Source organism: Coptis chinensis, chromosome 4, assembly GCF_015680905.1.
Source record: "Coptis chinensis isolate HL-2020 chromosome 4, ASM1568090v1, whole genome shotgun sequence".
In the NCBI taxonomy this organism is placed as follows: Eukaryota; Viridiplantae; Streptophyta; class Magnoliopsida; order Ranunculales; family Ranunculaceae; genus Coptis; species Coptis chinensis.
Window position 1 is genome coordinate 50,112,304 of NC_141459.1, and position 25,304 is coordinate 50,137,607.

Here is a 25,304-nt window from a genome sequence, read left to right on the forward strand (position 1 = left end):
ATCAAGGGTCACACTGGAGAGCTAAGTGTAAAGGAGCGTTTTGGTCTTCTCCTAATTACAACAAGGAAGAACGGAAGGGGTTTGGATTTTGGATGTGACCGAATTCATTGTGAAGCGATCTGCCTACACGATCTTCTCTTTTTTTCCTTTTATGGGGAGAGAAGAATCAGTCCGGCGTAGTTCCGTAGATGGTATTTATAGGATTAAAGGGGTGGAGATCCTTCGATACGTGTACCCTTTATGTACAAATGTAGGGCGAGATCGTGAATGAGTCTTTGGAGTGGTTTTGGTGTGCGTCATACTCGATTGGGAGTTGGCGCGGTAGTCCCTATTTCCGGTGGTGGGAAATGCAAATAAGATTTTGCAATGATTACATCTGGGTGGGGCGTTACGTCTCGGCCAACCGTTAGTCTTGAAGTATCTTCGTTAAGTACCATCTACTTATAAGGAGTCGCTCGGCGATCGGTCTTGGAGGTCGCATTGGCTTCACCGCAAAACACACTTATTTGTAAGGAGTTGTTCCGGTCGGTCTTGGAGGTTCGATTTGCGTTTAGGTAAACTTGTGTTTTTAAATGCGCAATGTTCCTTAGTGGGGATATTGCTCCCCCTGACCCTCTCCGATTAGAATGGTCAGGTTCATGCGGCGATCTGGAGAGAAGACTTCAATACTTGGGTGAAGCATGAAGCGAGCTATGGAGATCGTTACGCTTAGGATGCCCGAGTTGGAAACTTGTAGCAAAGGTGTTTTGGGGGGAAAGAAAATTTTCGTGTTCTTTGTACGTGTGAAATCATAGCAGTTGGAAAGGAATCGTGTCGTCGCAGTATTCGGAAGTCAGGAAAAGACAGGTCCTTGGACACGTGTGTGGGCTATATCATAGGCCGCAATCATAACTTCTTGGGAACTGAAGAGGCGGTTTGTGCAAAATTAAAATTGAGGCAACCAAAAAGACATTTCCAGGCTTCTTCTTCCGCAAAAATGCAAGCGAGGGCTTTGCAGGTGAGTGCTTCTGTTGCTGTTTGCTTTTCATTTCCGCTTTGCTTTCTTCACGTTCCAGTAGGGTTTATTAAGTTGGTAGGTTAGTGTTAGGTTATAGGGTTTAGGGTTAGGTGATTCGAGAATAAGGTTATATTACAATGTCGGATTCTGATGATACTCGTTCGGACGAGGTACGGGAGGTTTCACTGAGCTGTGGAGAGTATGAAGAAGAGGATGAGGATTCGTTGAGCGGCGGTGATGATCGGACTGTAGTGGAAGAAGAAGTTAGGGTGGAGGAGGTTAATAGCCGATCTGGGTCAGAGAATGAGGTGGCTAGTACGTCTGGTCGAGGAGGGATGACGCCATCAGGTGACCGACCGAAGAGTCATTCGGATTTCGTTTCTGAAAACTGCGGCGTATGGGATTAATGTTCCTGACCTGGAAATATATGAACCTAGGCTGAGTGAAAATGTTCGTAGTGAGGGGTACAAGCCTCCGAATGGTGGAGTAATCATATGTGAAGGTCAGCTGAGAGCGTTCATGCAGCTACCGTTCTCGAAATTGGTTTGTGACTTCTTGAGTTATTGTGGGAAGTCTCCATGCCAGTTCGTTGGCAACACCTGGCGGCTATTCAGGGTGTTCAATCTGTTGAATGCGAGTGGGGAATTCCACATAGGTGTGTCTGACATAATAGAGCATTACGTAATGAGGCGGTCTGGTAATCTGAACTTTAGCTTGCAAACCATGCCGAAGCGTTACTCATGTGCTTGATGGTGTAAGCAATGAGGCCTGGACGAGGAGGCCGTTGTTGCTAGTGGGCAACTACTGTGCTAGTGGATGTAGGTTGCGAACTAGGACGTGTAGTCTAGCCGGTGGGTAGGATTGTCTTCCTCGTGTTGTGTTAGTGGTTGAGCGACTGCTCTTCTAACGGGTGCATCTTTTTGTTTTGTTTGCAGATATTCCTGTGCTGACTCGAACTGATCGTGGGGAGATAGAAAGGTTCGCACGGTTGAGTCGGGAACAAAAGCGAGCTAAGCTTCCAGAGTTTGCTCATTTCTTTGAGGAAAAAGGAGGGGCTGCGATCCGTGAGAAGAGGAAGGTGCAGAAGGAGCGGGCTCTAAGTCGAACGGCTTAAAGGGTGATGGAGAAACGCACAAAGTGATCCGGGAGGACCGAGGCCGGTAGGGGGGGTGTCTCGGCGGCGATCCGTTGTGGAGGCTGCGGGGGCGGCACCGAGCTTTTATCCCGAGAGGGTGACCATTGATGCTCCGTGGAGTTGGAGATCGCTTTTCACTGCTCCTTCCGGGGGTAGGTCGGAGAAGAGGGAGAAGTGGCCGAGCCGGAGGGAGCTCGAGTAGCTAAAAGCTGCGGCGTGTCTGGGGAGGGCTTCGAGTGGAGGAGGTGGTGCTTTGGCGGTGGGAGTCGGATCGGTAGCGTCTGAACAGTCATGGACTTGGCCACCTTCGGTCGCGGGATCTAGTCCGCCCTCGACAAATCTGGGAACCCCCGGTGAAAGCGAAGGCTCCCCGTAAGGCGAGTGGAAAAGCGGTTGTGAGTGGGGATGAGCTGGAGGCTCAATTTGTGTACCCGAAACCACGGAGGCGTGAATCAGAAAGCGCACCGGCTCGCGGCTTCGGTCGAGTAAAGATGGCGGCTTTGTTCTTTGGAACAGTCGCCTGGATGGGAACCGCAAGGAACTTGATGAGAAGGGCTAGCGGATACCATCGTCCGGATGGAAATCGCGCAATAATGTCCGGTACATTAGAATTATCGTCCGTTAGTATAGCATGTTAACCTCTATTCATTTGCTTTGATCTGCTTTTTGCGTGTGTTGCCTTGTGTCACCGGGTTCCAAAAGTTGAAAAGATTGCTGTTATTTGAAAACGGATAGGAGTCGTCTTTGAGGTTGGTGAAGAGCTGAAGAGAAAGAATGCGGGGCCAGCGCTGCCAAGATGGAGCGTGATGATGAGCTGGAGGATCTGCGGAAGGCACATGAAGCTCGATTACCCGAAGATCTTTGAAAGACACCGAAGAAGAAGATCCGGAAGCAAAAGTTAGAAGGAGCGGAAGGTAACGCTCGTTCGTGCAATGGAAATTGGGAAATGGGAGGTCGAACGATTACACCCTTTTTAATAAAAATTGCTTTCGGGACGCTACTAAAGGCGTCACGACGATCCGATGCTTGACTCACGGAGATCCGGAAATGGAGTACAAGGCTTTGAAGGAGGAACATGCACGCCGCACTGCGTCCCGCACCGATGGAAAGTCTGCAGAGGACGCGTCGGTGGGGCGATTGGGTCTTCCTTGATCTTACCGAAACCGTGGGTGTCCGGAAACTGGCTGTTACTTTTTGTCTGTTGATGAGTTTAAACCGGGCCGGATATCGATCGAAGTGGAGGGAAGCGTCACTTTGAGGTTGATGAAGCGTTTGAACTGGCGAATCGAATGTGGTGCCCATGGAGGCGGTGTGAATTTATTTTGTTTTGTTTCTTGTCGGCTTATATCTTTGTGGATACAATAGAACCGGGTTTCAGGGGTAACCCGGGCGATTCGTTTTCTTGTGTTGTTATATTATACTCTTGAGCAAGCTGGTACCCCGTGCTAATTCGGGGTAACCATGCGATGTTAGTGTTTGTGTAGCCGGGTTGGATTTCCTGAGTAGTCTCAGCAACTCGGCTAAACAACGATCTGTATGAGAAAACTGGTAAACCAGGTCGTTTCTTGTTTTCATACGGTGTTGGAGATTTGTTTTGCTTTGTGTGCTTGACTCGTTTGTTTGACCATAGCTGAGTGTGATTAGAGTGCGCATAACAGAACGTGGTAGATGCGTTGCGGTGACCACTTAGCTGCTGATGACTGGTAAGCGTGGATGAGCGTCCTGATGTTGGGTTATACCGCCGAGGCGTTGTTCGAACTGCGATGCATTCATTGCGGCAACCCGAAGTGTTTCTTCACGTGCGTGACACGTGTAGGGAGGCGAGGGGTTCAGGGGACATAATGATGGCGGGCAGATGGCGTTTGGCGTCTCAAGGTAATGATGAGGCGCCTAGGAAAAGACGTTTCCTAAGGAATATAAACGGCTCATCGCATACCATCAAGGTATTTGGCCATCGTTGAGTTTGCGCTGCTCTCTGTCTTCTTTGCTCTACCCTGTCGCCGTGCTTTGCTCTTCTTGCTTCTTCACCAGGTACGTGATTCCTTCTTTATAAATGTTATTCTGTTTGAATAATACCTAGAGTAAGTGTTAACTGAAGCCGCCGTAACTTTGCTGCTAGGTTGGGATGGCTAGATGTCGTGCGTTTGTGAGAGAAACGTCCCCACTATCAATGGAGGAAATGGAGTTTGAACGTTATGTGCCTGGTGATCGTGGGAAGAGGAAGGTCACTGATGGTGAGCCCAGGAGTCACAAACGATCGGTGAAGGGGCTAGTCGCCCGGGCTGGCGTTGTGTTAGTCGCCCGCGAAGCGGCTAAATCCTTGCTTGCGGAAGGCAACGATCTGAGGCAAGGTCGTCGAGTCGATGGTGAGAGTTCGTCCTCCCAATGTAGGGATGTGGGGAGCGAATTCTACTACCTGGGGAAGACGGGGAAGAAGCGAATGGTGAAGCGCTCAGACTGCAGCTTCCACTCGGCGCCCATAGCGACTAGCGTTCTGAAGGGGATCGTGTTAGATGGTGATAAAGCAGAGGTGGAGGACGAGGACATGGGTACACTGCTGGGGACGATGGATATGGCCGCTTGTCTGGTGAGTTCAGGACGCCCTAAGCTGTTGTGTCGACTCCCAAAGGAGTGGTATGCTGATTTTGCTCTTGCAGTTTCTTGCAGGGTATGATAAGTTGAAAAATGTTGTGCAAAATACCGAGACTGGTGATAATCTTCATGTCGGTTGTATCGCGGGCTGCGTGGGGAAGGCGACAAAGAGGAGGCCGAAGTGATGACGACCAAATATCGAAACGTTCTATCGGGCCGAGAATCTTTGTGTTAGTGGTGACATGACAGAGCTAGAGAGGGAGGTAGCTGTGGTGACTGCTTATGCCAAGAAATGCCAGAAGGTGGCGCCCAAAGCAAAGAAGGCGTATGCCGAGGCTTGTGTTACCCTCGCCGCCTCGGGCGAGAAGTATGGCGATCTGAAAGCGGCCCGGGTGATGAGCGAGGCGCGAAGATCGCGTGTGGTGCTAAGATCTACCGGGCACACGGCTTCTACCAGCGCGCCACCAGAGGATAAGCACGTCATAGGTGAGCTTTGATAATGGGATCAGCCGTAGTGTATGTGAGGGAGGAGTTGTAGGTACAGTTTACGCTATTCTCTCTTATGTGAGAGTTGACAATAGAGCTGTGTTTTCGGGCTTGCCTGAGCAGTTCGCCTTTTTATTTGGAGGACTGGTTTCCGCGAAAGCGGCAGTCCTATACTTTGTTTATTTTGTATGAGACGCCGATCTGGATTTTCTGGGTAATCCCAGCAGATCGGTGGACATATCTATTGCAATGCTTGATCGAATATTGTTGCTGGTTGTGTGTCGCATGCATGTTATGTATTCTGTGTATAATGCATGTAGCTTGCGATAGCTGAGTGTCTGCGCGCTGAGAGCGTTCTCGCTTTAGTCGATCCTAGAAGTATAGGTCCTCGACGTTACAAGAATTGGAGAGGCTATGTAGCCGATGAGCTCCGTTCTTTCATGGAGAGCGTTCTCGTGTAGTCGATCCTAGAAATATAGGTCCTCGGCGTTACAAGAATTGGAGAGGCTATGTAGCCCGTGAGCTCCTGAAGAATGCGCTCTTGAGGCGTTCTCGTTTTAGTCGATCCTAGAAATATAGGTCCTCGGCGTTACAAGAATTGGAGAGGCTATGTAGCCCCCCGTGAGCTCCTCGAGAGTATGCGCTCGGCCGAAGCGTTCTTCGTTTTAGTCGATCCTAGAAATATAGGTCCTCGGCGTTAAAGAATTGGAGAGGCTATGTAGCCCGTGAGCTCCAGAATGCGCTTTCGGAGGCGTTCTCATTTTAGTCGATCCTAGAAATATAGGTCCTCGGCGTTACAAGAATTGGAGAGGCTATGTAGCACTGTGAGCTCCCCGAGATCGGATGCTCGCGAGGCGTTCTCGTGTAGTCGATCCTAGAAATATAGGTCCTCGGCGTTACAAAGAATTGGAGAGGCTATGTAGCTGTGAGCTCCCCGAGAATTTGGATGCTCAATGAGAGCGTTCTCGTGTAGTCGATCCTAGAAATATAGGTCCTCGACGTTACAAGAATTGGAGAGGCTATGTAACCTGTGAGCTGTACCAATACAACTAACTGGAGTAGATAGTATCAGTCAGCACAAAAACTTGTCTTACATTAATGAAAACAAAAGATTTACAACATGAATGGCGCTACTGATAAAATTTTTTCAGTAGATAAGTGTTCCAAGGTCGAGGCAACATCTTGCCCTCTTGGGTTCTTATCCAGTATGCTCCATTGCCGACGACGCGTTCCACTATGTAGGGGCCTTCCCATGTGGGGGCTAACTTGGAATCGTCCTGCGTCTTTTTGAGCACTAGGTCTCCAGGTTGAAAAAACCTAGGATGAACTCGCTTATTGTAGGAGTTCTTCAGAGTTTGCTGATAAGAGGCGACTCTGACGGCAGCTAAGTCCCGCTTTTCTTCCAGCAGGTCGACGTCTCGTGATAACACGGAGTCGTTATGCCCTGACTCGACAAGTTCTGATCGAGTTGTAGTGACGGTCAGTTCGGTGGGAATTACGGCTTCTGTGCCGTAACACAAGGAGAATGGCGACTCGCCGGTACTGGAGCGAGCTGTGGTGCGGTGAGCCCATAGAATGTTTTCCAACTGGTTTGGCCATTGGCTCTTATTTTTCTCAATCTTTTTCTTCAAATTTTCCAAGATTGCTTTGTTACTGGCTTCTGCTTGGCCGTTACTTTGAGCGTACTGCGGAGTAGAGAACGCATGAATGATCTTCCACTTGGCTAGGAACTCTTTAACTGTTCGGCCTTTGAATTGAGGCCCATTGTCCATTACTAGTGTATGTGGTAAACCAAATCTGGTGATGATGTGAGTCCAGATGAAGTTTCGGACATGGGACTCTTTAACGTGTCTTATGGCTTCGACCCACTTGGTGAAGTAGTCGGTTGCGGCTAGGACAAAGCGGAAACCAAGATTACTCTTACGTGGAATGAATGGGCCCATGATGTCCATGCCCCACATGTGAAATAGCCCGCGGCTCGCTATCTTGATCGGTTAAGCGAGCAGGTTGGATGATATTATTGGCGAAACGTTTGGCATTTGAGACATTTGAGGGCGTATGCTTTAGCATCGATCGCATCCGGGGCGAAATATCCTTGAGAGATGGCCTTGTGAGCTAATGAGCGTGGCGGCCGGCGTTTTCCACATTAAGCCCGTGAATTTCGGCAAAATCAATCGACCACTTGCGCTCGGGTAATGCATCGTAAGTGTGGGCCACCGGTATTTCTGAATAGCTTGTTTTGAACTAAACAATAACGCCGAGCTTGATAAGAGACACTGCCCTTGATACGCTCCGTCGGAGCGTCTTGCGTCTTGAATATAATCGATGATGGGTTGCATCCATGTTTGGCTCAACCGACCGGGCGGAGAGAGGAAATAGGTCGCTTATCATTAAGGTATGGTCGACTTGGTATGCGGTCGGTCGGGCGACCTCTATGAGAACTTGTCGGGAACGCAGCTTTCGAGTCCGGTAGCCAAATAAGCTAAAGCGTCTGCGTGGCGGTTCTCCTCACATAAAGAAATGATGTATGTGTACCGCTTAAAAAGAGGGCAATAACCGATGAACGACCTGAAGATACTTTGAAAGGTTACCTCCTGGGGTAGTGTACTCTTTTGCAACCGGCGGACGGCCCAGTTGCAGGTCCCAAAGACTTGGAGCTCTTCGACACCGAGCTGCAGCGCCATCCTTAGTCCCCTAATTAGTGCTTCGTACTCCGCTTCATTGTTGGAAGTGGCAAAGTCAATGCGAACTGACTTTTCAATCATATTTCCGTCGGGGGAAACTAATACGACTCCGATGCCGCTTCCACCGAGGTTACTCGAACCATCCACAAAGAGAGACCAGGGCGATTTGACTCGCGTTTGCATGTTTGGGAGCTCCGTTTCTTGTTCCCAGTTGGGGTCCTCGACTGGGAAATCTGCGAGGAAATCAGCGACGACCTGACCTTTCTGAGAAGTGCGGGGGACGAACTCTATGTGGTGTTCTCCGAGTTCTTCGGCCCAAACTGCCATTCGAGTAGTCTTGTTTTCTTTATGAAGGACTTTCTTCAATGGAAGGTCGGTGAGAACTTTGATTGGATGTGCTTGAAAGTACGGTCTGAATTTCCGTGCGGAATACAACAAAGCGAGTACGGCTCGTTCCAGGAAGGAGTAATTCTTTTAAATTGGCGTGAGTGTCTTACTCGTGAAGTAGATTGGCTTCTCTGAATTGTTCTCCTCTTTAAAGAGAACCGAAATGATGGCGAAATCGGATATGGCGGATCTGACCCGATGTCTCTCCATGTACTGGCTTGGCTAAGACGGGAGGCGTGGTGAGATACTCTTTGAGAGTAGCGAATGCATGATGACATTGATCGCTCCATGAGAACGGCTCGCCTTTTTTGAGGAGCTGTAGGAACGGTCTACACTTATCTGAGGCCCTTGATATGAACCTGTTAAGCGCCGCGACCATTCCTGACAACTTCTGTATCTGTTTCTTTGTGCGTGGATCGGGCATATCTAAGAACGCTCGGATCTGGTCGGGATTTGCCTCGATCCCTCGCTGCGACACCTGATACCCTAAAAACTTGCCGGAGGACGCCCCAAAGAGGCATTTCGGGGGTTCAACTTCATGCCCATGACGGCGTAGAAGTCCGAGAACGCTTTTGTTCTAAGTGGGTGAGGTGATCACCAGCTTTTTGCTTTTGACCACCATGTCGTCAATGTAGACCTCCATGGTGTCGCCTAACATGTCTTGGAACATATCCGACCGGCGTTGGTATGTGGCTCCAGCGTTCTTCAGACCGAACGGGAGGACGTTGTAACAATATATCCCTTGTTCCGTAATGAACGAAGTCTTCTCTTGATCTTCTTCGGCGAGTGGGATTTGGTTGTACCCACTGTACGCATCCATAAAGGAGAGGAGTTCGTGACCACAGGTTTGGTCGACCAGTTGGTCAATGCGAGGCAAGGGAAAGCTATCTTTAGGCGTGGCCTGATTGACATTTGTGAAATCGACACATAAGCGAACTGTGCCATTCTTTTTGGGGACGGCAACAATATTGGCAATCCACTCGGGGTAGTCGACCTTCGATGAAACCGACTTGCTTGAGTTTTTCGACCTCGCCATTGATGGCTTTTTGAAAGCGCCAGGATAGTCGGCGAGGTCGTTGTCGAACCGGGTCTAGCATTGGGTTCACGTTTAATTTGTGGCAAAGCGAGGTTAGGATCGATTCCGAACACATCGATATACCACCAAGCAAAACATCTTTATTCATTGATAAGAAATTTACAAGTTGAGATCCGAAAAAGGTCGAGGTTAGCCCCCCATATACAAACTTCTCGGTCGCCTTACGTGCCAAGATTCACTTTTTCTTTTTCTCGCCATCGGGTTTGTATTAACCGTGGTGGAGCACTACTTGGCGACTCACTTCCAGAGAAGGGTGGAACTGCTGGTGGGACGATCTGACTGGTCGCTGATGATGGAGCGACTTTGTTAAACGCTGGCGCGCGGGGTAGCCACTTAACCGGGGAGTGGGACCTGGCTGCAAACACATTGAGGGTGCGGCTGCTATTGGCACCTGTGGCGACGCGGCATGGGCTGAAACGATCTCTGAAACTTTAACTGACGAAGCCACTGTCGCAGGGTCAAAGCTAGAGGTCTTCGCCGGTGTATTGAGGACTCGGGGTGCGAGTGCAGGTATCGGCAGTGGAGAGAACTTCTGCCTGGAAGAGCCCCCAGCGTTCTGCTTGGCAGTTCGGGGTTGGACTTCTGCGACTAAGTCCCGTGCCATTGTGTAGCTGGAGGGCTCCTGTATGGTGGGAAGCAATTCACTAGCAGGTGCATCTGTTGATTGGACCTGGTTACAATGGTACGCTTCAAGTTGATTGCTTCGAAGCTCCATCATGCCTCGAGGTCCGGGGAAACGGAGAACTTGATGTAAAGTGGACGGTACAGCTTGCATCTGATGAATCCAGCGTCGTCCGAGGATGGCATTGTATGGCGACTTTTGTTTGTCGAGAACGCGAACCGAGTATTGCGGTAATCTTATCCTCTCGAGCCCACGGATACCGGTAAGATAATGTCACCAACGGGTCGGCTCGAGCCATTGAACCCATAAAAGGGGCCGATCGGGTCGATTTGAGAACGGACTTGGGAGGTTCATCTCTTGCATGGTGTGGTAAAATAAGATGTCACAGAACTGCCGAGTGGTCGATCAGACGCTTTGACCGGTCCGGTCCGCCGATTTTGACATGAACGACCAAATCGTCATTATGAGGAAGGCAAACTTTGCTTAAGTCGGCCTCTGTGAAAGTGATATCGCTGCTGGCTTTGCGACTGAACCACGGCGGAGTCAAATGTGAAGAAGTAAAATGATAGACTTCCGAAGAGCCCGACCGACGCCTTTTCTCTGGGAAGAAGTCACTAATCGTCCGGAAGGTAATCACATGAATAGTGCGAGCATTGTCACGATCGGACGAAAGCTTTCGCCGGTTGGTGGCGAACGCCACTCGAGCCGCCCTCGACCGCGAGGACGAGCCCGTATCCCTTTGGCGGTGGGGTGGAGATCGATCAGCGTTACCGCGACGAAACCGAAAGAACTTGTGACGCAGTCGCCATCGAATGCTAATGTAGTGTTTGATATAACGGCTTCCACCGTGTCTTGGAGATAATGCTTGAGCCCCCAAAGATGCATCGGTTTCATGGCACTTTGCTTTATGAAATGCACAAAAAGGCTTGCCAGTCGACTACTGGCCGCCCTCGATGGTTGGCCGGAAAAAATGAGGCGCCGCTTAATCTTATCCAAATGTGGATCGAGAACGTGTCGGACGCTGAACTCTCTCATATTATCCGATCGCGGCACGAAGCTGCCGGGCATCGCGACCGGCGCTTCTTTTGCCCCGAGGAGAACGATCCGAGACTTCGGCGACCTCGGGCTAATCTGCTAAACCATGGAGTTTTAAAGTTTCTTGCAACTTGATGTACTTATCCACGCGAAATTAGAGCTCGGACGGTGTCTCTGGCGTTCTTTCATCAACGACCTAGCTAGGTCGCTATTTCGCACTTCGGCAAGCATTGAAAAGGCCGATTAATGGCGAAAAGATTCTTTCAAGCCACTTTCCATGCACGCCAGCTCGCCTTGAACCGAATCCTAAGAATTCTCGAATAGTTTCGCCGTCCTTGAATGATAAATCAAACAGAAATCAAGATCCGCCTTCTTCCGCTGTTGTGGACGCATCTTGACCGGGCGAACAAATCGAAGTCGCCGAAGGTGTTTATAGAATCGGACTCCGATTGAAAAGAACCATCGAGCGCCATCCTTTGGGGCCGGAAATAATCTGCAGATGGAGATAATCAAACTTCAAAGTGAAATTTGTAAAGTGCCGGACTTTGAATATAGCGAGCCACATCTTCGACCGGTTTTGCCGTCGTATATGGGAAAGCGTGGTGGATGAAGTCGTCGTGGTGGAGAGGATTTCTTTGAGGACCTCTGCGGTGAACGGAGATCGCTGATCGTCCTTAAGCATCTTGTGTACAATCCGGTCGAGTCCTTCTTCGCAGAGGTCCGCCAATCCTTTGGGATAACTCGTTAAAGCCGATTAACGCCATTGATCTTTGTGTTCGGCTCCATTTCCGAATTTGTTGTTGCCGATAACTATCCACCTGAAAGCGTAAAAGTAGCATTTTCCTCCCCGAAAGCAAGGAAATGCTCTCATTCGTTACTCCCAACTGGTGAGCAAGGTTTTGAACTTGAGCTTCTATGCTAACCATGCTTCGTGGGCTGGAGAATTAGAGATGGCTGAACTGATCTAAGGTGGTTCTCCAGTAATCGAAACCACAGACGGCGCCAATGTAAAGGAGCGTTTTGGTCTTCTCCTAATTACAACAAGGAAGAACGGAAGGGGTTTGGATTTTGGATGTGACCGAGGTCGCTGTGAGCGATCTGCCTACGTATCTTCTCTCGTTTTTTCCTTTTATGGGGAGAGAAGAATCGTGTCCGGACGTAGTTCCGATTAGATGGTATTTATAGGATTCTCGGGGTGGAGATCCTTCGGACTGCGTGTACCCTTTATGTACAAATGTAGGGCGCGAGATCGTGAATGAGTGCTGGAGTGGTTTTGGTGTGCGTCATACTCTGATTGGGAGTTGGCGCGGTAGTCCCTATTTCCTAAGTGGTGGGAAATGCAAATAAGATTTTGCAATGATTACATCCGGTGGGGCTGTTACGCCTCGGCCAAGTGTGTTCAGATCTTGAAGTATCTTCGTTCGTACCATCTACTTATAAGGAGTCGCTCGACGATCGGTCTTGGAGGTCGCTTGTGCTTCGTCTGCAAAACACACTTATTTGTAAGGAGTTGTTCACAGATCGGTCTTGGAGGTCGCTGCGTTTAGGTCGCTTGTGTTTCGTCTGCAATGTTCCTTAGTGGGGATATTGCTCCCCTACACTAAGTATGTGCATGTGCAAACGTTCCCGGAACATTGGCCTGAACCAGACATAAGTTCACAAGTTTGCTGGCACTGGGTTTGACATGTATTTAGATTAGTATACTTCTTGACACAAACTTTCTTACGCGCCCCTTGCGCTTCACCTGTCCACCGAAATAAATAAATCAGATACTTGAACAATAATTACTTGGTGCTCAGACCATTATTGTCACTTTTTCTTGAATTCGAAATGAGTAGTTGGCTTACCAGACCAGACGAGAGAGAAAACCAACAAGATGGTGAGAATTAGGTACACTCTTCATTTTCACTTGGTGCTTAGTTTCTGCTTCCAAATGTCACTTGGTGCTCAGACGTCCAAATGGCACGAATTTATATAGGTAGAGATTGTCAAAATCTTGAAAATTAAAATCAAGTTGTGAATATCTCATAATATTATCTCTATTTATTAGTTATCCTCTTTTTGAAAAGATCTCTTGTAGTCGTTATGATCAAACAATCAAAACGTACAATCACTTTTATGACTTTCCCTACGAGGTACATTAATACCGAGATTTTGAGAATCAACAGGAAATGTGTAGAGTAGATTTTCCAATGAATTCAATAACAACTGCTTTTATTGTTCTATGACAGTATGACACCGGGGCTGAAATTGCTCCCCGGAATTCATGTCACTGACACCATTTTGCTAGTATATGTGTACTTCATATGTAGTAGTTGCTAACTAACTATTGATTGCCATCTAGGTAGTCCATCCTTTATTAGTTTTCACTAAAGAAGAAAAACAAGCAAAAGAAAATGTCAACCATAGTATCAAGTCTCACAGAGGATTTGCTGATGGAAGTTCTTTCAAGATTACCCATAAAGTACATTGTTCAATGTAAGTCCATATGCAAATCTTGGTGCACTCTAATTTCCTCTAATCATTTCATCATATATCAGCTCAATCATGTTAATAAAAGATGCCCTAAGCTAATTCTTGCTTCAAATTATCACAAAAATTTCCATTCTTTAGATTACGAAAACTGTAATGCACCTGTATTTGTCAATCTCAAATTACCTAAGTTTGGTGGAACCTCAATTGTTGGTTCTTGTAATGGTTTGATTTGTTTATCAAATTTTAAAACATTTATTTCTTTATGGAACCCTTCGATTCGAGAATTTGTTCAACTTTCTTGTGATGATCCAGTTATTAAAAATGAGCTGTGTGGTGTTGTAATGGGATTTGGTTATGATGGTGTTTGTGAAAAGTATAAGTTGGTTAGGATTGAGTACTTTTATGATTTGGATGGTTCGGATTTTATGACGGATTTCAATAGAGTTGAAGTTAAGGTGTATACATTAGGAAGTAATGTGTGGAGATTAGTTGATGATACCCCTTGCTGTTACATTGGGAATATCAATCGTGTTGCACATGTTGATGGAGTTCTTTATTGGATTGGTTTAAGGGGGGTTGGAGTTGGGTCGTGGAAATCGATTGTGTCTTTTGATCTTAGAAATGAGAAATTTGGTGAGGTTTCATGGCCTGCGTTTGAGGATCGTAGTTACCGTGATCTTGGGTTAGGAGTGTTACGAGGGAGTCTTTGTACTTTTTCATTTCATTTAGAACGTGTCGACATATGGATGATCAAGAATTATGGAGTGAAGGGGACTTGGACTAAACATTTCTCTATTGCACGATCGACAAAGCATTTGGAACCACTATTCCTGCTGAAGAGTGGGGAGATTTTACTGCAAATGGGTCTTGGAAGCCTACTTTTTTATGATCCAGCAAGTGACTTAACTAAAGCTCCAAGTGTTTCCGGCATCCCTGACAGGTTCAGAACAAGTACGTACGTGGAGAGTCTTGTTCCGATAGCTTCACTTATGGGCATGCCTGGCAATAGTCTAGCCACAACAATTAGCACAGGCATAAAGAACAAATTGCACGAAGAAAAATAAGAGGTAAAAAAGGATATCTTTCGTTTTATTTTTCTTGTTTAGTATATATAGTTATTGTAAAATTTCATGTTTACTTATCTAAGAAAATTTTATATGCAGTTTGAAAGAGGGAAAGGCTTTTGAATTTTGGTATAATACAAATAGGGATATGCTTGTGTTAGTCATTAGATATTTAAAACTATACCTGGTGCAAAACTCCATGTCTGGTTATTTGGTAGGCGCCAAACAGGTTGATTTGTTGGAATTGTGGCCTATTTGGCAAATCTTATTCATGATGGCAATGGATTCATTAATGTAAAGAATAACTGGATTCATCTGGTATTTGCTTTTGCTTACACTTAGTGTTATATTTGAATTTTTGTTTCATCAGGTTGATGTCTGAATGAAGATGTACCAGTGAGCACACTCGATAGGCTGCTTTGAGAGTCAGGAGAAAGAGAGGTTAGAAGATCAATCTGGACCTATTTACAGAGTGTTGTGTTTTGATAACTGCATTTAGATTGCATCTAATTTGTTTGTACCATGTTATATATCTTCAATTGTTACAATTATTTAAAAGTTATGTGCCCGATTGGGATAAAGTAAAGTAGGATGTATTTGTGGCTTATGGGATGTGTTTATGAAATGCCCAGTAGTTTACGTAGGAATCTGGGTTCATCTGTCTACCATGTCATCTATGTGATTCACGCTGAAAATGGTACCACAAGACCTCTTTACTAGTCGACAGGAACTTATGTATCTATAAGATATGCTTCTTGACGTGAGAGGGCAACCAAATCTGAAATGATGGCTGGTTTCCTGTCGAGTCTTTCCAAAATGACTGCTCACACCAACTAGTGTGCGGTCCAGTATATAATGGCTATTGAGTTTTAAACATTGCCACATGCCCACATGCACCAATGAGCATCTACAAGTTAGGGGATATTTCATCTTTCCTCTGAAACATTTTCGAAAACCTAGATTTTCCGTTCTATTAGTGTTCAAAATCCTAGGTTTGCCGCTCTATTTGTGACTCCCTCTTCCCATCTACTTCTGTATCCTTTCCACCATGGAGGGAATCAGTCAAATTTTCTCATATTCCAAAAAGATATCCTTCTAAAAGTGGATCATCCTTTGGAGAGAATCGATCTTTCTAGTATTCTAATTATGTTCTTTTGATTCCTCTATGCCTAATAAGACCAACTATAGTAAAACGTTTGTAGAAAGGTAATTAAAGCCTCTTGCTCTTCTCTTCCTTCATGTAAGGGATTGTAATAGGAAGTAATAGGTAGCCAGCCTGAGTCTGACGGTCCTCCCTTCTTTCTGGATCCCGATTCCAATTGTCTCTTTCCAGTGTTCTAAAGGTTCTCATTATCTTCTTAAAGTATCCTTTATGCTTGAGCAGGTTGAACCCTGCCTTTTCCTCAGATCAGTTCTTTTCTAAAAACTAAATACCAGATTCATTAATTTGGAGTTACTACGGGACCCCTCAGTTTTGCAGAATGCATAGGCATGATCTACATTTCCTTTTTTGCAAGAAGGCATGACCTTCGAGACTCCTCTCTCGTAATTTCTCACTTGCTACATGAAAAACATGGGTTACTTCATGATGAAGCAAAAACACGAGAACTTTTGTTAGATTAGTGGAAAAAGCAACACTCATACGTTCCACGGCGGGTTGGGGTTGATGTAACCACCAACTACAAAATACAGAACATATTATACAAACTCTAATCTTACAACGTCAGTCGTAGCTACTCTCAAATTGATGAAATTGTCACCTTCATCACATAAACGTTATTGCCGAACTTGCCATATACACTCCTTCAGATAAATGAATTTAATCTTCATTACCACTTTCTGCATTCTTTTCAACCGCAAGAGTCTGGGATATTGGAAAAGCTCTAATTTCGGCAGGCTGAATCTGTTTTAGATGCTCTTGCTTGATTCTTTGTTGCACTTGTCTTTTGCGTGTGTAGGTGACTAAAGAGGTTGTACATGAGCTACAGTAGAAACCACATGTTTACAAGCGTGGTAGAACCAATTATCTATCAGTATGAGCATGCTCTAGTGTCACTTCTAAACTGTCATTGTTCTGAGTCTTTAATGCTATCTAGTTCTAGTTGTATAAAGCTTAGACTACTGTTGGTTCTCAGTGTAAGTCAGTTGAGTCATTGTATAAAGTTAAACCTCGAGCTTAGACAACTTAGACTACTGTTAGTTTTACTACTCTTACAATGTGTTGTTTTGTCACGAAATATCGCCCAAAGGGGGTGATTGTAGTGTCGATATTTTGTATTGGCGAGAATTTCGTGTCAATTGTGTAAGTGTTTATGCGGGTCAACTATACTCTGACGTGTGACAGCAATAGAAGGACATAAGTGGGCTATTCAAGTTTTGCTGAATTAAGGTACCATGGGAACAAATCTACAAAGGAAAAAGGGTGTTTAAACTTTAAAGTCTTTGCTTGCTCGTTGAAATGTGAAACAATTGAGTATTGATTCACTTGCTGCTGGTCTTTGTTACTAGAGATAGCTAGGAGGCTATGCATGAAAGAAGGAGCCATGGGCAGACATGAAGAGACAGTATGGTGGCTGCTACTACTTTCTTTCAGAAAAATCTTTCATTGTGGTGACTTTGTGGAGATGAGCCGGATGGAGCCGTCGGATATACAGTTGAGTGGTTGGGTTAATTAAATGACGTATTGGCTATAAAATCCCACCAATTCTTACGATCAAAGTGCAGATTTTAGGGGGGAGAAAACTCAGTGTGTTAGCAACACAAGTAATTAGGAATAGAGGAAATCTTGTGAGAAGTTAAACTGAGAAGCCAGGGGGATATGACTTCATTGTTATACTCTCGACATTAATTATTGGTCTTCTCCCGAAAGATGATTTATGGTTTTACTTTTCAGTCATGGAACTTCAAAACCAGCTGAGGAAATCTGTCCACCCTATGTATTGAGAGAGAGAAATATAAAAGAGACTTCATCATCTCCTCCTGAAACCTCGACCTGATTTTGGTCATCGCAGCCGTGAAGTTTAGGAAACCAACATTGAATCTCATGCCATCCCCATTTCACCTATATCTAAGTCTGTCTTCTAACCTGTGTGGTTTGTCTCAACCTGTATGGTTGTTGGGTTTCAACCTGTGTGGTTGACATACGACCAATGTGGTCGGGTTTTGATATGTGTGGTCAATTGGCGCGTAAGTAAAACATGGCAAGGTAGGAAATAGATCGAAGCGAACTGACCAAGTAATGGTTGGCGATCATTGGAGTGTCGTCGGTAAATCATTGAACTCTGTAAACTCTATTTTCCATCATAGTACATTTTGACCTTGTGTAGGTCGTCCGAGGATTTTTTACCCGTGAGGGTTTTTTCTTGTAAATACCCGTCTTGCATTTAAATTATTCTTGTGTTTACTTGCTCAGTTTAATTTTAATAAATTCTAAAAAATTGCAATAAGATAATTGTCGTGAATAAATAAATTTAATACTCCTAGGAAATTTTCAATTGAATTTTCCCAGGTGCATTTTATCTATTAATTCAAGGCAAGTGCCCAATGTTTGTTAATGTTTTGTTGCAATTTTCCAATTATTAACAAATTTAAATTGAGCAAGTAAACACATCAATAACATAAATGCAAAACGAGGATTTACGAGAAAAAACTTTTACGGGTTAAAAAATCTCGGACGACCTACACAAAGTCAAAATGCACTATGATTGAAATTAAAGCTTACATAGGTACAATGATTTTCCAGCAACACGAAGACACTCCAATGATCGCCAACCATTGCTCAGTCACTCCGCTTCAATCAATTCCCAACCTCGCTGTATGCATTCATACGTACAAGTGACTACACGGACCAAAACCCGACCGCGCAGGTGGTAACTCAACCACACAGGTTACACAACCACCATAAAGGTTACAGGACAGACTTAGAAATAGGTGAAATGGTTTGGGGAGGAAAAATGAACTCTCTTATGTATTTCTCTCAATACAAAGTCTGGGCAGATTTTAAGAGCTGATTTCTTGAATTCATGGCTGAAGAAATCTCGTTCGAAAGAGGGGAGTATTCAAAACAGGTCATGCCTTCATGGATTATGAGAGTAAAGCCTCTCACCAAGATTAATAACAACGAACTGATTTTTCTGACCTCCTAAATCTCCAATTTGATCACTCCAATCGTTGGGATTTTATAGCCCATTCTCCATTTAATCTCCCAACCACTCAACTGCATATCCGACAGCTTCATCTCCACAAAGTTATCACAAGGAAAAATTTCTTCCAAAAGATAATAGTTGCAGCCACCATAATTTCTCTTAGTCTGCCCATAGCTCCTTCTTTCATACATAGCCTCCTAGCTATCTCTAGTATGAAAGACCAGTAGCAAGTGAATTAATACCCAATTGTTTCACATTTCAACGAGCAAACAAAGACTTCAAAAACCCCTTTTCTTTTGTAGCTTTGTTCCCACGGTACCTTGATTCAGCATAAACGCTTACACAATTGACACGGAATTCGCCAATACAAAATATCGATCATATCCTACAGTTAGCTCCAGAACCTTTGGCTAACAGTAGTCTAAACTGTATCTGTTTTAGATGCTCTTGCTTGATTCTTTGCTGCACTTGTCTTTTGCGTGTGTAGGTGACTAACAAGGTTGTAAATGAGCTACGGTAGAAACCACATGTTTACAAGCGTGGTAGAACCATTTATCTGTCAGTATGAGCATGTTCTAGTGTAATTTCTAAACTGTCATTATTCTGAGTCCTTAATGCTATCTAGTTCCAGTCGTACTTGGCCGAAGGTTCTGAAACTATCGAAGTGAAAGAGAGGTTGGACATTTTTTGACTGTCAAGTTCATAGTTGCAAACAGCCTTGCTCTTATTGTTTTGGAGATCAAAAGAACTGAAGGAAACCAAAGAGAGAAGTATTCACCGATGTGCATGAATGCATGGTGATGCATCTGGCACGTCCTGTATATGCACACTGAAGCATGCCGATGCTTGTACCTTGTCCTGTACATCGATCTCCATGATTCTGTGCCAATTATCTGAGCCTATTATGCGTCAATTCAAACTACATACCAGTATACCACCATCATCTTTGTTTGATACAAACCAAATAAGAAAGCTACATTGTGATTATGTATTATCTGCTTCTAAATAGAGCTATGCATTCACTGGTAAAAGTTTTACGTATAATATCTAAAAAATAGAATAGCAAGTCATGCATGAACGTGAACCCACTACACCAAATTCTGATAGCAGAGACGTGATTGGTGCTTATTTTATACTCAAAAAGTTATCTATGATTAATCTATCAGATATTTTAGAGACGCATATGGTGAACGATGACGAGATACTGCTTGCTAATAGTTAAAGAGCCAAAGCACATGCCAGGGGAAAATTAGTGTTGAGCTAGCAGCCCTTGAATGTGCCGAACTTGGATATACATTTGCATTGCTGAAGAGATTTTAGGACCTTTCGCATGGGATACTCCCTTTTCAGTTTGTTGAATCTTGATGCATACGATGATCATTATTTGATATTCATGTGATCACTATACTCTCACACCCCATTTTTTGTAGAATCCGAATTGACAATAAATAGATATTTATTTTATTTCCACGACATCCAAATCCTACAAATCCCGATGCGTGAATCGATACCATACCTTTATGATAAATATGCATTTAATTACAGCTTAAAAAAAAATTTGAATAGAATACTTGCATAAATCCAAAATGAATAACCTCCAAATTACAATCATCCTGATATGTCAAGAAACATCAAACCGAAATAAAGATAAACGAGAACATCTCAACTTATTAACTCAAAATCCAACATATAATAAAAAAGGTAAAATCTCTAAAGAAAAATAGCTCCTAAGCAAGGTAGATACTCCAGTTGTAGCTCCACGGTTTTCCCAACTCAAACAGCTACTACTGCTGTGGTTCTTGCGAAGGGTCTAGGTTCCATAAGGAACATACCCCTGAATGCAAAGCAAACTGGGGTTAGCATTAAAAATGCTGGTGTGAGTGCCCTAAATGCAATACATACTCATGGTGGTTCATAACAATACACATTATCACCATGAGGTTATGTATACCACGTTTACATTATTCATCATTTGACTACGTTAGAGACATCGATCCCTTGTTACCAACTGACAAGAGAAACTTAGTTTCTCTTAACGTGCAATCATTATAGCACATACCAATATAATACATAAAATTTAATATAACATTGTAACCAACTATCTAAACACTAACTTAAAGAAGTATACAATACATTAGCGCCTAATAGTTTGGAGTAGGCTTCATCACTACAATAAAGATTAGGTAGCCCACCCTCCTGCAAAACAGAGTTAATTCAATGATAACAATAAAACATAAAAATAATGTCTCGATTATTATATAAATTGTTAATACACTTTTTAATTAAGACCCCCATCCCCCATGATTTATTAAATTATCTTCAACATCTTTTATATTTCCTAAAGGACCATTTCCCATTTCCGCACTTTGAACTCGTGTTGGAATATGCCCTGCCCAAGCATGACTCTCATTCACACCCAAGTCCATTTCTTACTCACATTTCTGTTGGGGCTACAACTAGAAATGCAATAACATAATGGACGCTTGGACACGTGTGAACAACCGCGTGAAATACCAATATCATGTAAATCCACATAACCAAGGTTTACATCACATCTCTTAGTGAGGCAAAGGACATTTAGTTCTTCCCCTAAAAGATGGAATCTTATTATAAATTTTAATCCTGCATTTACGTCACATCTCACAAGGATGGAATGCGTTATAAAATATCATATGATGAATCCACATATCCAAGGTTTACGTCACATCTCTTAGTGAGGTAAAAGACATTTAGTTCCTCCCTTAAAAGATGAAATCTTGTTATAAATTTTAATCCCGCATTTACGTCACATCTCACAAGGATGGAATGCGTCATAAAACATATCCAAACCCGCATTTATGTCACATCTCACAAGAGGATGGGATGCGTCTAAACATCAAATGTATTCTACCCGCATTCACGTCACATCTTCTAGAGATGGAATGCGTAATCATCATGAGTGTCCGTCTTATTCTAATAGTGTCATAGTTTTTCTAATAATTTCACATCCACATAGTATATATGTTATATAAAACAAAATAAATTTTCACGATCAACAATACTTTGCATGCAATAGTTCTTATAACACTCCCAAGAGCGGCAGTTTGCACAAACTCAATCAATTTCCATGTTAATATTCAAATAAACCAAGATTACACTTGTGATGTAAATATACTATTTATCATGCACAAATATCATAAACAACAATCTATTCAATAAACTTAACCATTTTCCATTCAAAACTTTATCAAAAATCAATAGTCTCTTATTTCAATGCCTCGATTGACATCCCACCGTCGGATAGGCCTGAAATATTAATGGGTATGACTACTGTGTCAATGATACATATCAAATTTGAGGAAAATCCAGTACTGGGTCATCCTTCATCTATGCCTAAACGTATGATTGCGCAGTGCAGTTTTCTGTGCATAGTATATACTACGACTAGTCACACTTATGCGTGTCTCGACAGAAACTCCACCGTTGGATCTGTCCATAATTTACATATGTCAGAGTTCAATGTATTATATAACTAAAGATTAAATTTGAAAGACATTTGAGAAAGGAAAGATCTCCATCTGAACAGAAATAAAAGACTGCGCAGACAAATTTTATGGAATAATGTTTACTGTTAACTGTTCATCTTCTTCACAAAACTCTATACAGTTCATTAATGGTTTTATACTCCCAATATACAATCCATATGATCACACATAACATACAACATATTCTATTTCTATGGAATATATATATATATATATATCACCATATTAAATCTACAAGATGTAAACAATCTAAGAGTGATCAATAAAGGGAGGTTCACATTTGATAGCTCTATACTGGCATGCGCAAACGTTCCCAGAGCATCTCCCGCTTCCACTCAAAATATAACAAAGTAACGGGCATTTCTCTTGACATGGCTCTACATTTTTATACGTCGTGTAACATATTATCTTCTGCGCTTCACCTGTTCAACAAAATATTCAATCTGAGCCTCTTAATTAACAGTCTTGAACAATAATTAAGAACATTATATGTAAAATAACTCATTAAATTCATGTAAGTCAGACACTAATCCATTGCCTTTTCTTCGTCAAAAACCAACTTTGAAGAACGATGGTGTTGGAAAGTTAATGACTCACAATAAGTTGTCATTTAAGCTTGCGATCGCAAATGTCCCATTTTCAATCGATTGAAAATCACAACAAAATGAACTCACAAAATTCGGTCAAATTTTTTATAGCGTGGAAGCGTTGAAATCAAAAGTTTTGATGATGTTTCCGAACATATTTGAGAAACTCTAATTCAACCGAGTAGTAATTAGCTTACCAGAGCAGACAAGACAGAAAACCAAGAAGATTGCGAAAATCAAGTATGAAGTCTTCATTTTCACTTGCATGTACAGTATGAAATCAAGTATCAAGTATATAAAGTTTTCCAAAAATCACTGTAGGTGCTTATAGGGGGCCAACTTATTTTAGAAACTGTTGATAATCAAGCAATGAATTAAAAAGAACTTATTGCCTGATTATTAGTTATACTTTCTTAGAAGATCACCTCTAGCCTTTACCAAACTAATCAAAAGATCTCTTATATGCGTGGTCCAAATGATTATTAAATGGAATCCACTTTCATTACTTTCCCTTTGAGCCATAGTATAAAATATCACAATAAATATTGAGATTTCAACAAAAGATATATAAATATTGTGATAAATTTAGAGATATATACAATTATAAATATCGATAATATTTATGATATTTTAGAATATATTGTGATATTTAGAGATATTTTGTTTAGAAAACAATTTTATTTAATATTTACCATTATATTTCAAATAAATATAAATGATATATCAAGATATATCAAGAAATATCTATAATATTTGTTGATATTTTATATATATCCACGATATTTTTATATCACACAATGTAAAATATTTTTATATCACACAATGTAAAATATCCCTAAAGAGGGGGATACATCCACAATACATATCAAGAAATTGACTCATTGTTTGGAATGATCTACCCTAATACCATGTCAATAAACCCATGGGTAGAACTCACTTACAAAACCAACTTACCAAATGAGCGTGCCCAAGAACTTATCTACTAGCTTATGCAGTATCCAAGCAATGTGGGACTATTATTTCTAACACTCTAACAGGGTCATGTTTGTGCTGTCGGATCATGGGTTGAAGTTGAAGGAGCAAACCCAAACCCAACCCATTTATTTGACAGGTGGACGGGTCAACCCTTAAAAGCTTAAATGACCCAAAAATCTTTTTTCCCAACCCGAACCTGCTAATTTCGTGTACAAAATTGGCACCGCTGTATGTAAATTGGCACCGCTGTATGTAGTTCGAGTCAGGTAAGATGATTTGACCTTGAAGAGGTTTGTGCCTAGTGGAGATGACTCAAAAGTGTCCAACTTTGTTTGGTTTGACTACACTCCAGGAAAAGATGTGAAACAGTTACACTAAGCCTGGTTAGTGGGTAACTAAGAGTGGAATTCGAGCTAAACGAGCCGAGCTTTACTATGCTCAAGCTTGGCTCGTTTATTACACAAGTGTTAAATTGATTTAAAACTCGGCTCATATAGTTAACGAGTGAGTTTGAGCCAAGCCCGAGTAGTTTGGTTATTTTACACTACAAAGATGCTATTTGAGCTAAACGAGCCGAGCTTCATCAAACTCATTTGTTAGATGAGTTTTAATTCGAGCTCGAGTTTGGCTCATATAGTTAAACGAACGAGCTCGAACCGAGCCCGAACCGCTCGGCTCAAATTTCACCATTAGTGGTAACCTAACAGAGGTTCTCAAATGCCTGTTTAACAAATAACTTGCCAATTAAAATGATTGTTCTCAATTGGCCATTTTTGTGTTTCTACTTTCTAGCGTGTAATACGCACTTGTCACAATAACTTGTTTTGAAGGGGTGAAAGTGCACTTCAACTACGTAAATTGCAAGAACCTTGAAGTTGAAAGAACATGACAATCTTTCTCTCCTAATTGACAACGGATGAACGGAAACATTACATAAGCGATCAAAAATTTAGTTGGGCTAATCAACCACACACATATTCACATTAGAATGGCATAGCGCATGCCATCGTTCACCATAAGATGGTTTATCTCCGAGAACCTACCATATTCGCCGTGCACCCACATCCCATCGGCACCAGTAACTTGAGGTTGAGCAACGCAAGAAAATAGCAAGAGTGGTCCTTGCACAACGGTTTCAAGAACTGATAAAAAATTCCATTCATGATGCAATTCAGCCCCGTCGTTCCCTTCGCCAAACATGTTTTCATCGGCGACTCGTGAACTCTTCCTTATATTTCCAAATTTTCGCTTCACCGCAGCCAATAGGGGCCACATCTCCTTCAATTCTAGCACAAACTCTGCCGGAATCTGAGTAGGTAGTATCTAAGAAATCTGTGGAAATATTGTTCAGGATTGCTTAAGACTAATTGTCCAGATGTGCGGCTTAAATAATAGCATATTGGTGTTAGTGGTGTGAATCAAACATAAGCTTTTCTATACTTGTGGGGTCTTAAGCAGTACCCCATGGAGCCTAATTCATCAAAAGAATGTGGCATCTTA

At 43.0% G+C, this 25,304-nt stretch overlaps 2 protein-coding genes across 9 annotated transcripts; one reads left to right on the top strand and one right to left on the bottom strand.

Moving 5' to 3' along the window:
* The first annotated feature begins 12,447 nt into the window (after positions 1–12,447).
* On the top strand, positions 12,448–19,757 carry LOC147503846 (F-box protein CPR1-like). 8 transcript variants are annotated; one of them, XR_015192847.1, is made up of 4 exons: positions 12,448–12,924; positions 13,379–14,576; positions 14,944–15,014; positions 19,206–19,757. XR_015192847.1 is itself a non-coding variant. In XM_086557027.1 (4 exons), exons 2-3 carry the CDS (start codon positions 13,431–13,433, stop codon positions 14,571–14,573), a joined length of 834 nt encoding a protein of 277 aa, XP_086413153.1. In that variant the 5' UTR covers positions 12,448–12,924; positions 13,379–13,430; the 3' UTR covers positions 14,574–14,576; positions 14,944–15,178. The 8 variants fall into 8 exon arrangements, 5 of the variants coding, with proteins under 5 accessions (XP_086413153.1, XP_086413150.1, XP_086413148.1 ...); XR_015192849.1 differs by having other exon boundaries at positions 19,344–19,757; XR_015192848.1 differs by having other exon boundaries at positions 19,350–19,757.
* Positions 19,758–24,643: 4,886 nt separating this feature from the next.
* Positions 24,644–25,294, bottom strand: LOC147503847 (uncharacterized). The gene has a single exon (XM_086557028.1). The coding sequence runs from the start codon at positions 25,077–25,079 to the stop codon at positions 24,783–24,785; it is 297 nt and encodes a 98-aa protein (XP_086413154.1). The 5' UTR covers positions 25,080–25,294; the 3' UTR covers positions 24,644–24,782.
* Between the last annotated feature and the right edge of the window lie 10 nt (positions 25,295–25,304).

Bases quoted from the DNA above. Each gene is read 5' to 3' on its own strand.
- LOC147503847 (XM_086557028.1), bottom strand. From the start codon at position 25,079: ATGTGGCCCCTATTGGCTGCGGTGAAGCGAAAATTTGGAAATATAAGG.
- LOC147503846 (XM_086557024.1), top strand. From the start codon at position 13,431: ATGTCAACCATAGTATCAAGTCTCACAGAGGATTTGCTGATGGAAGTT.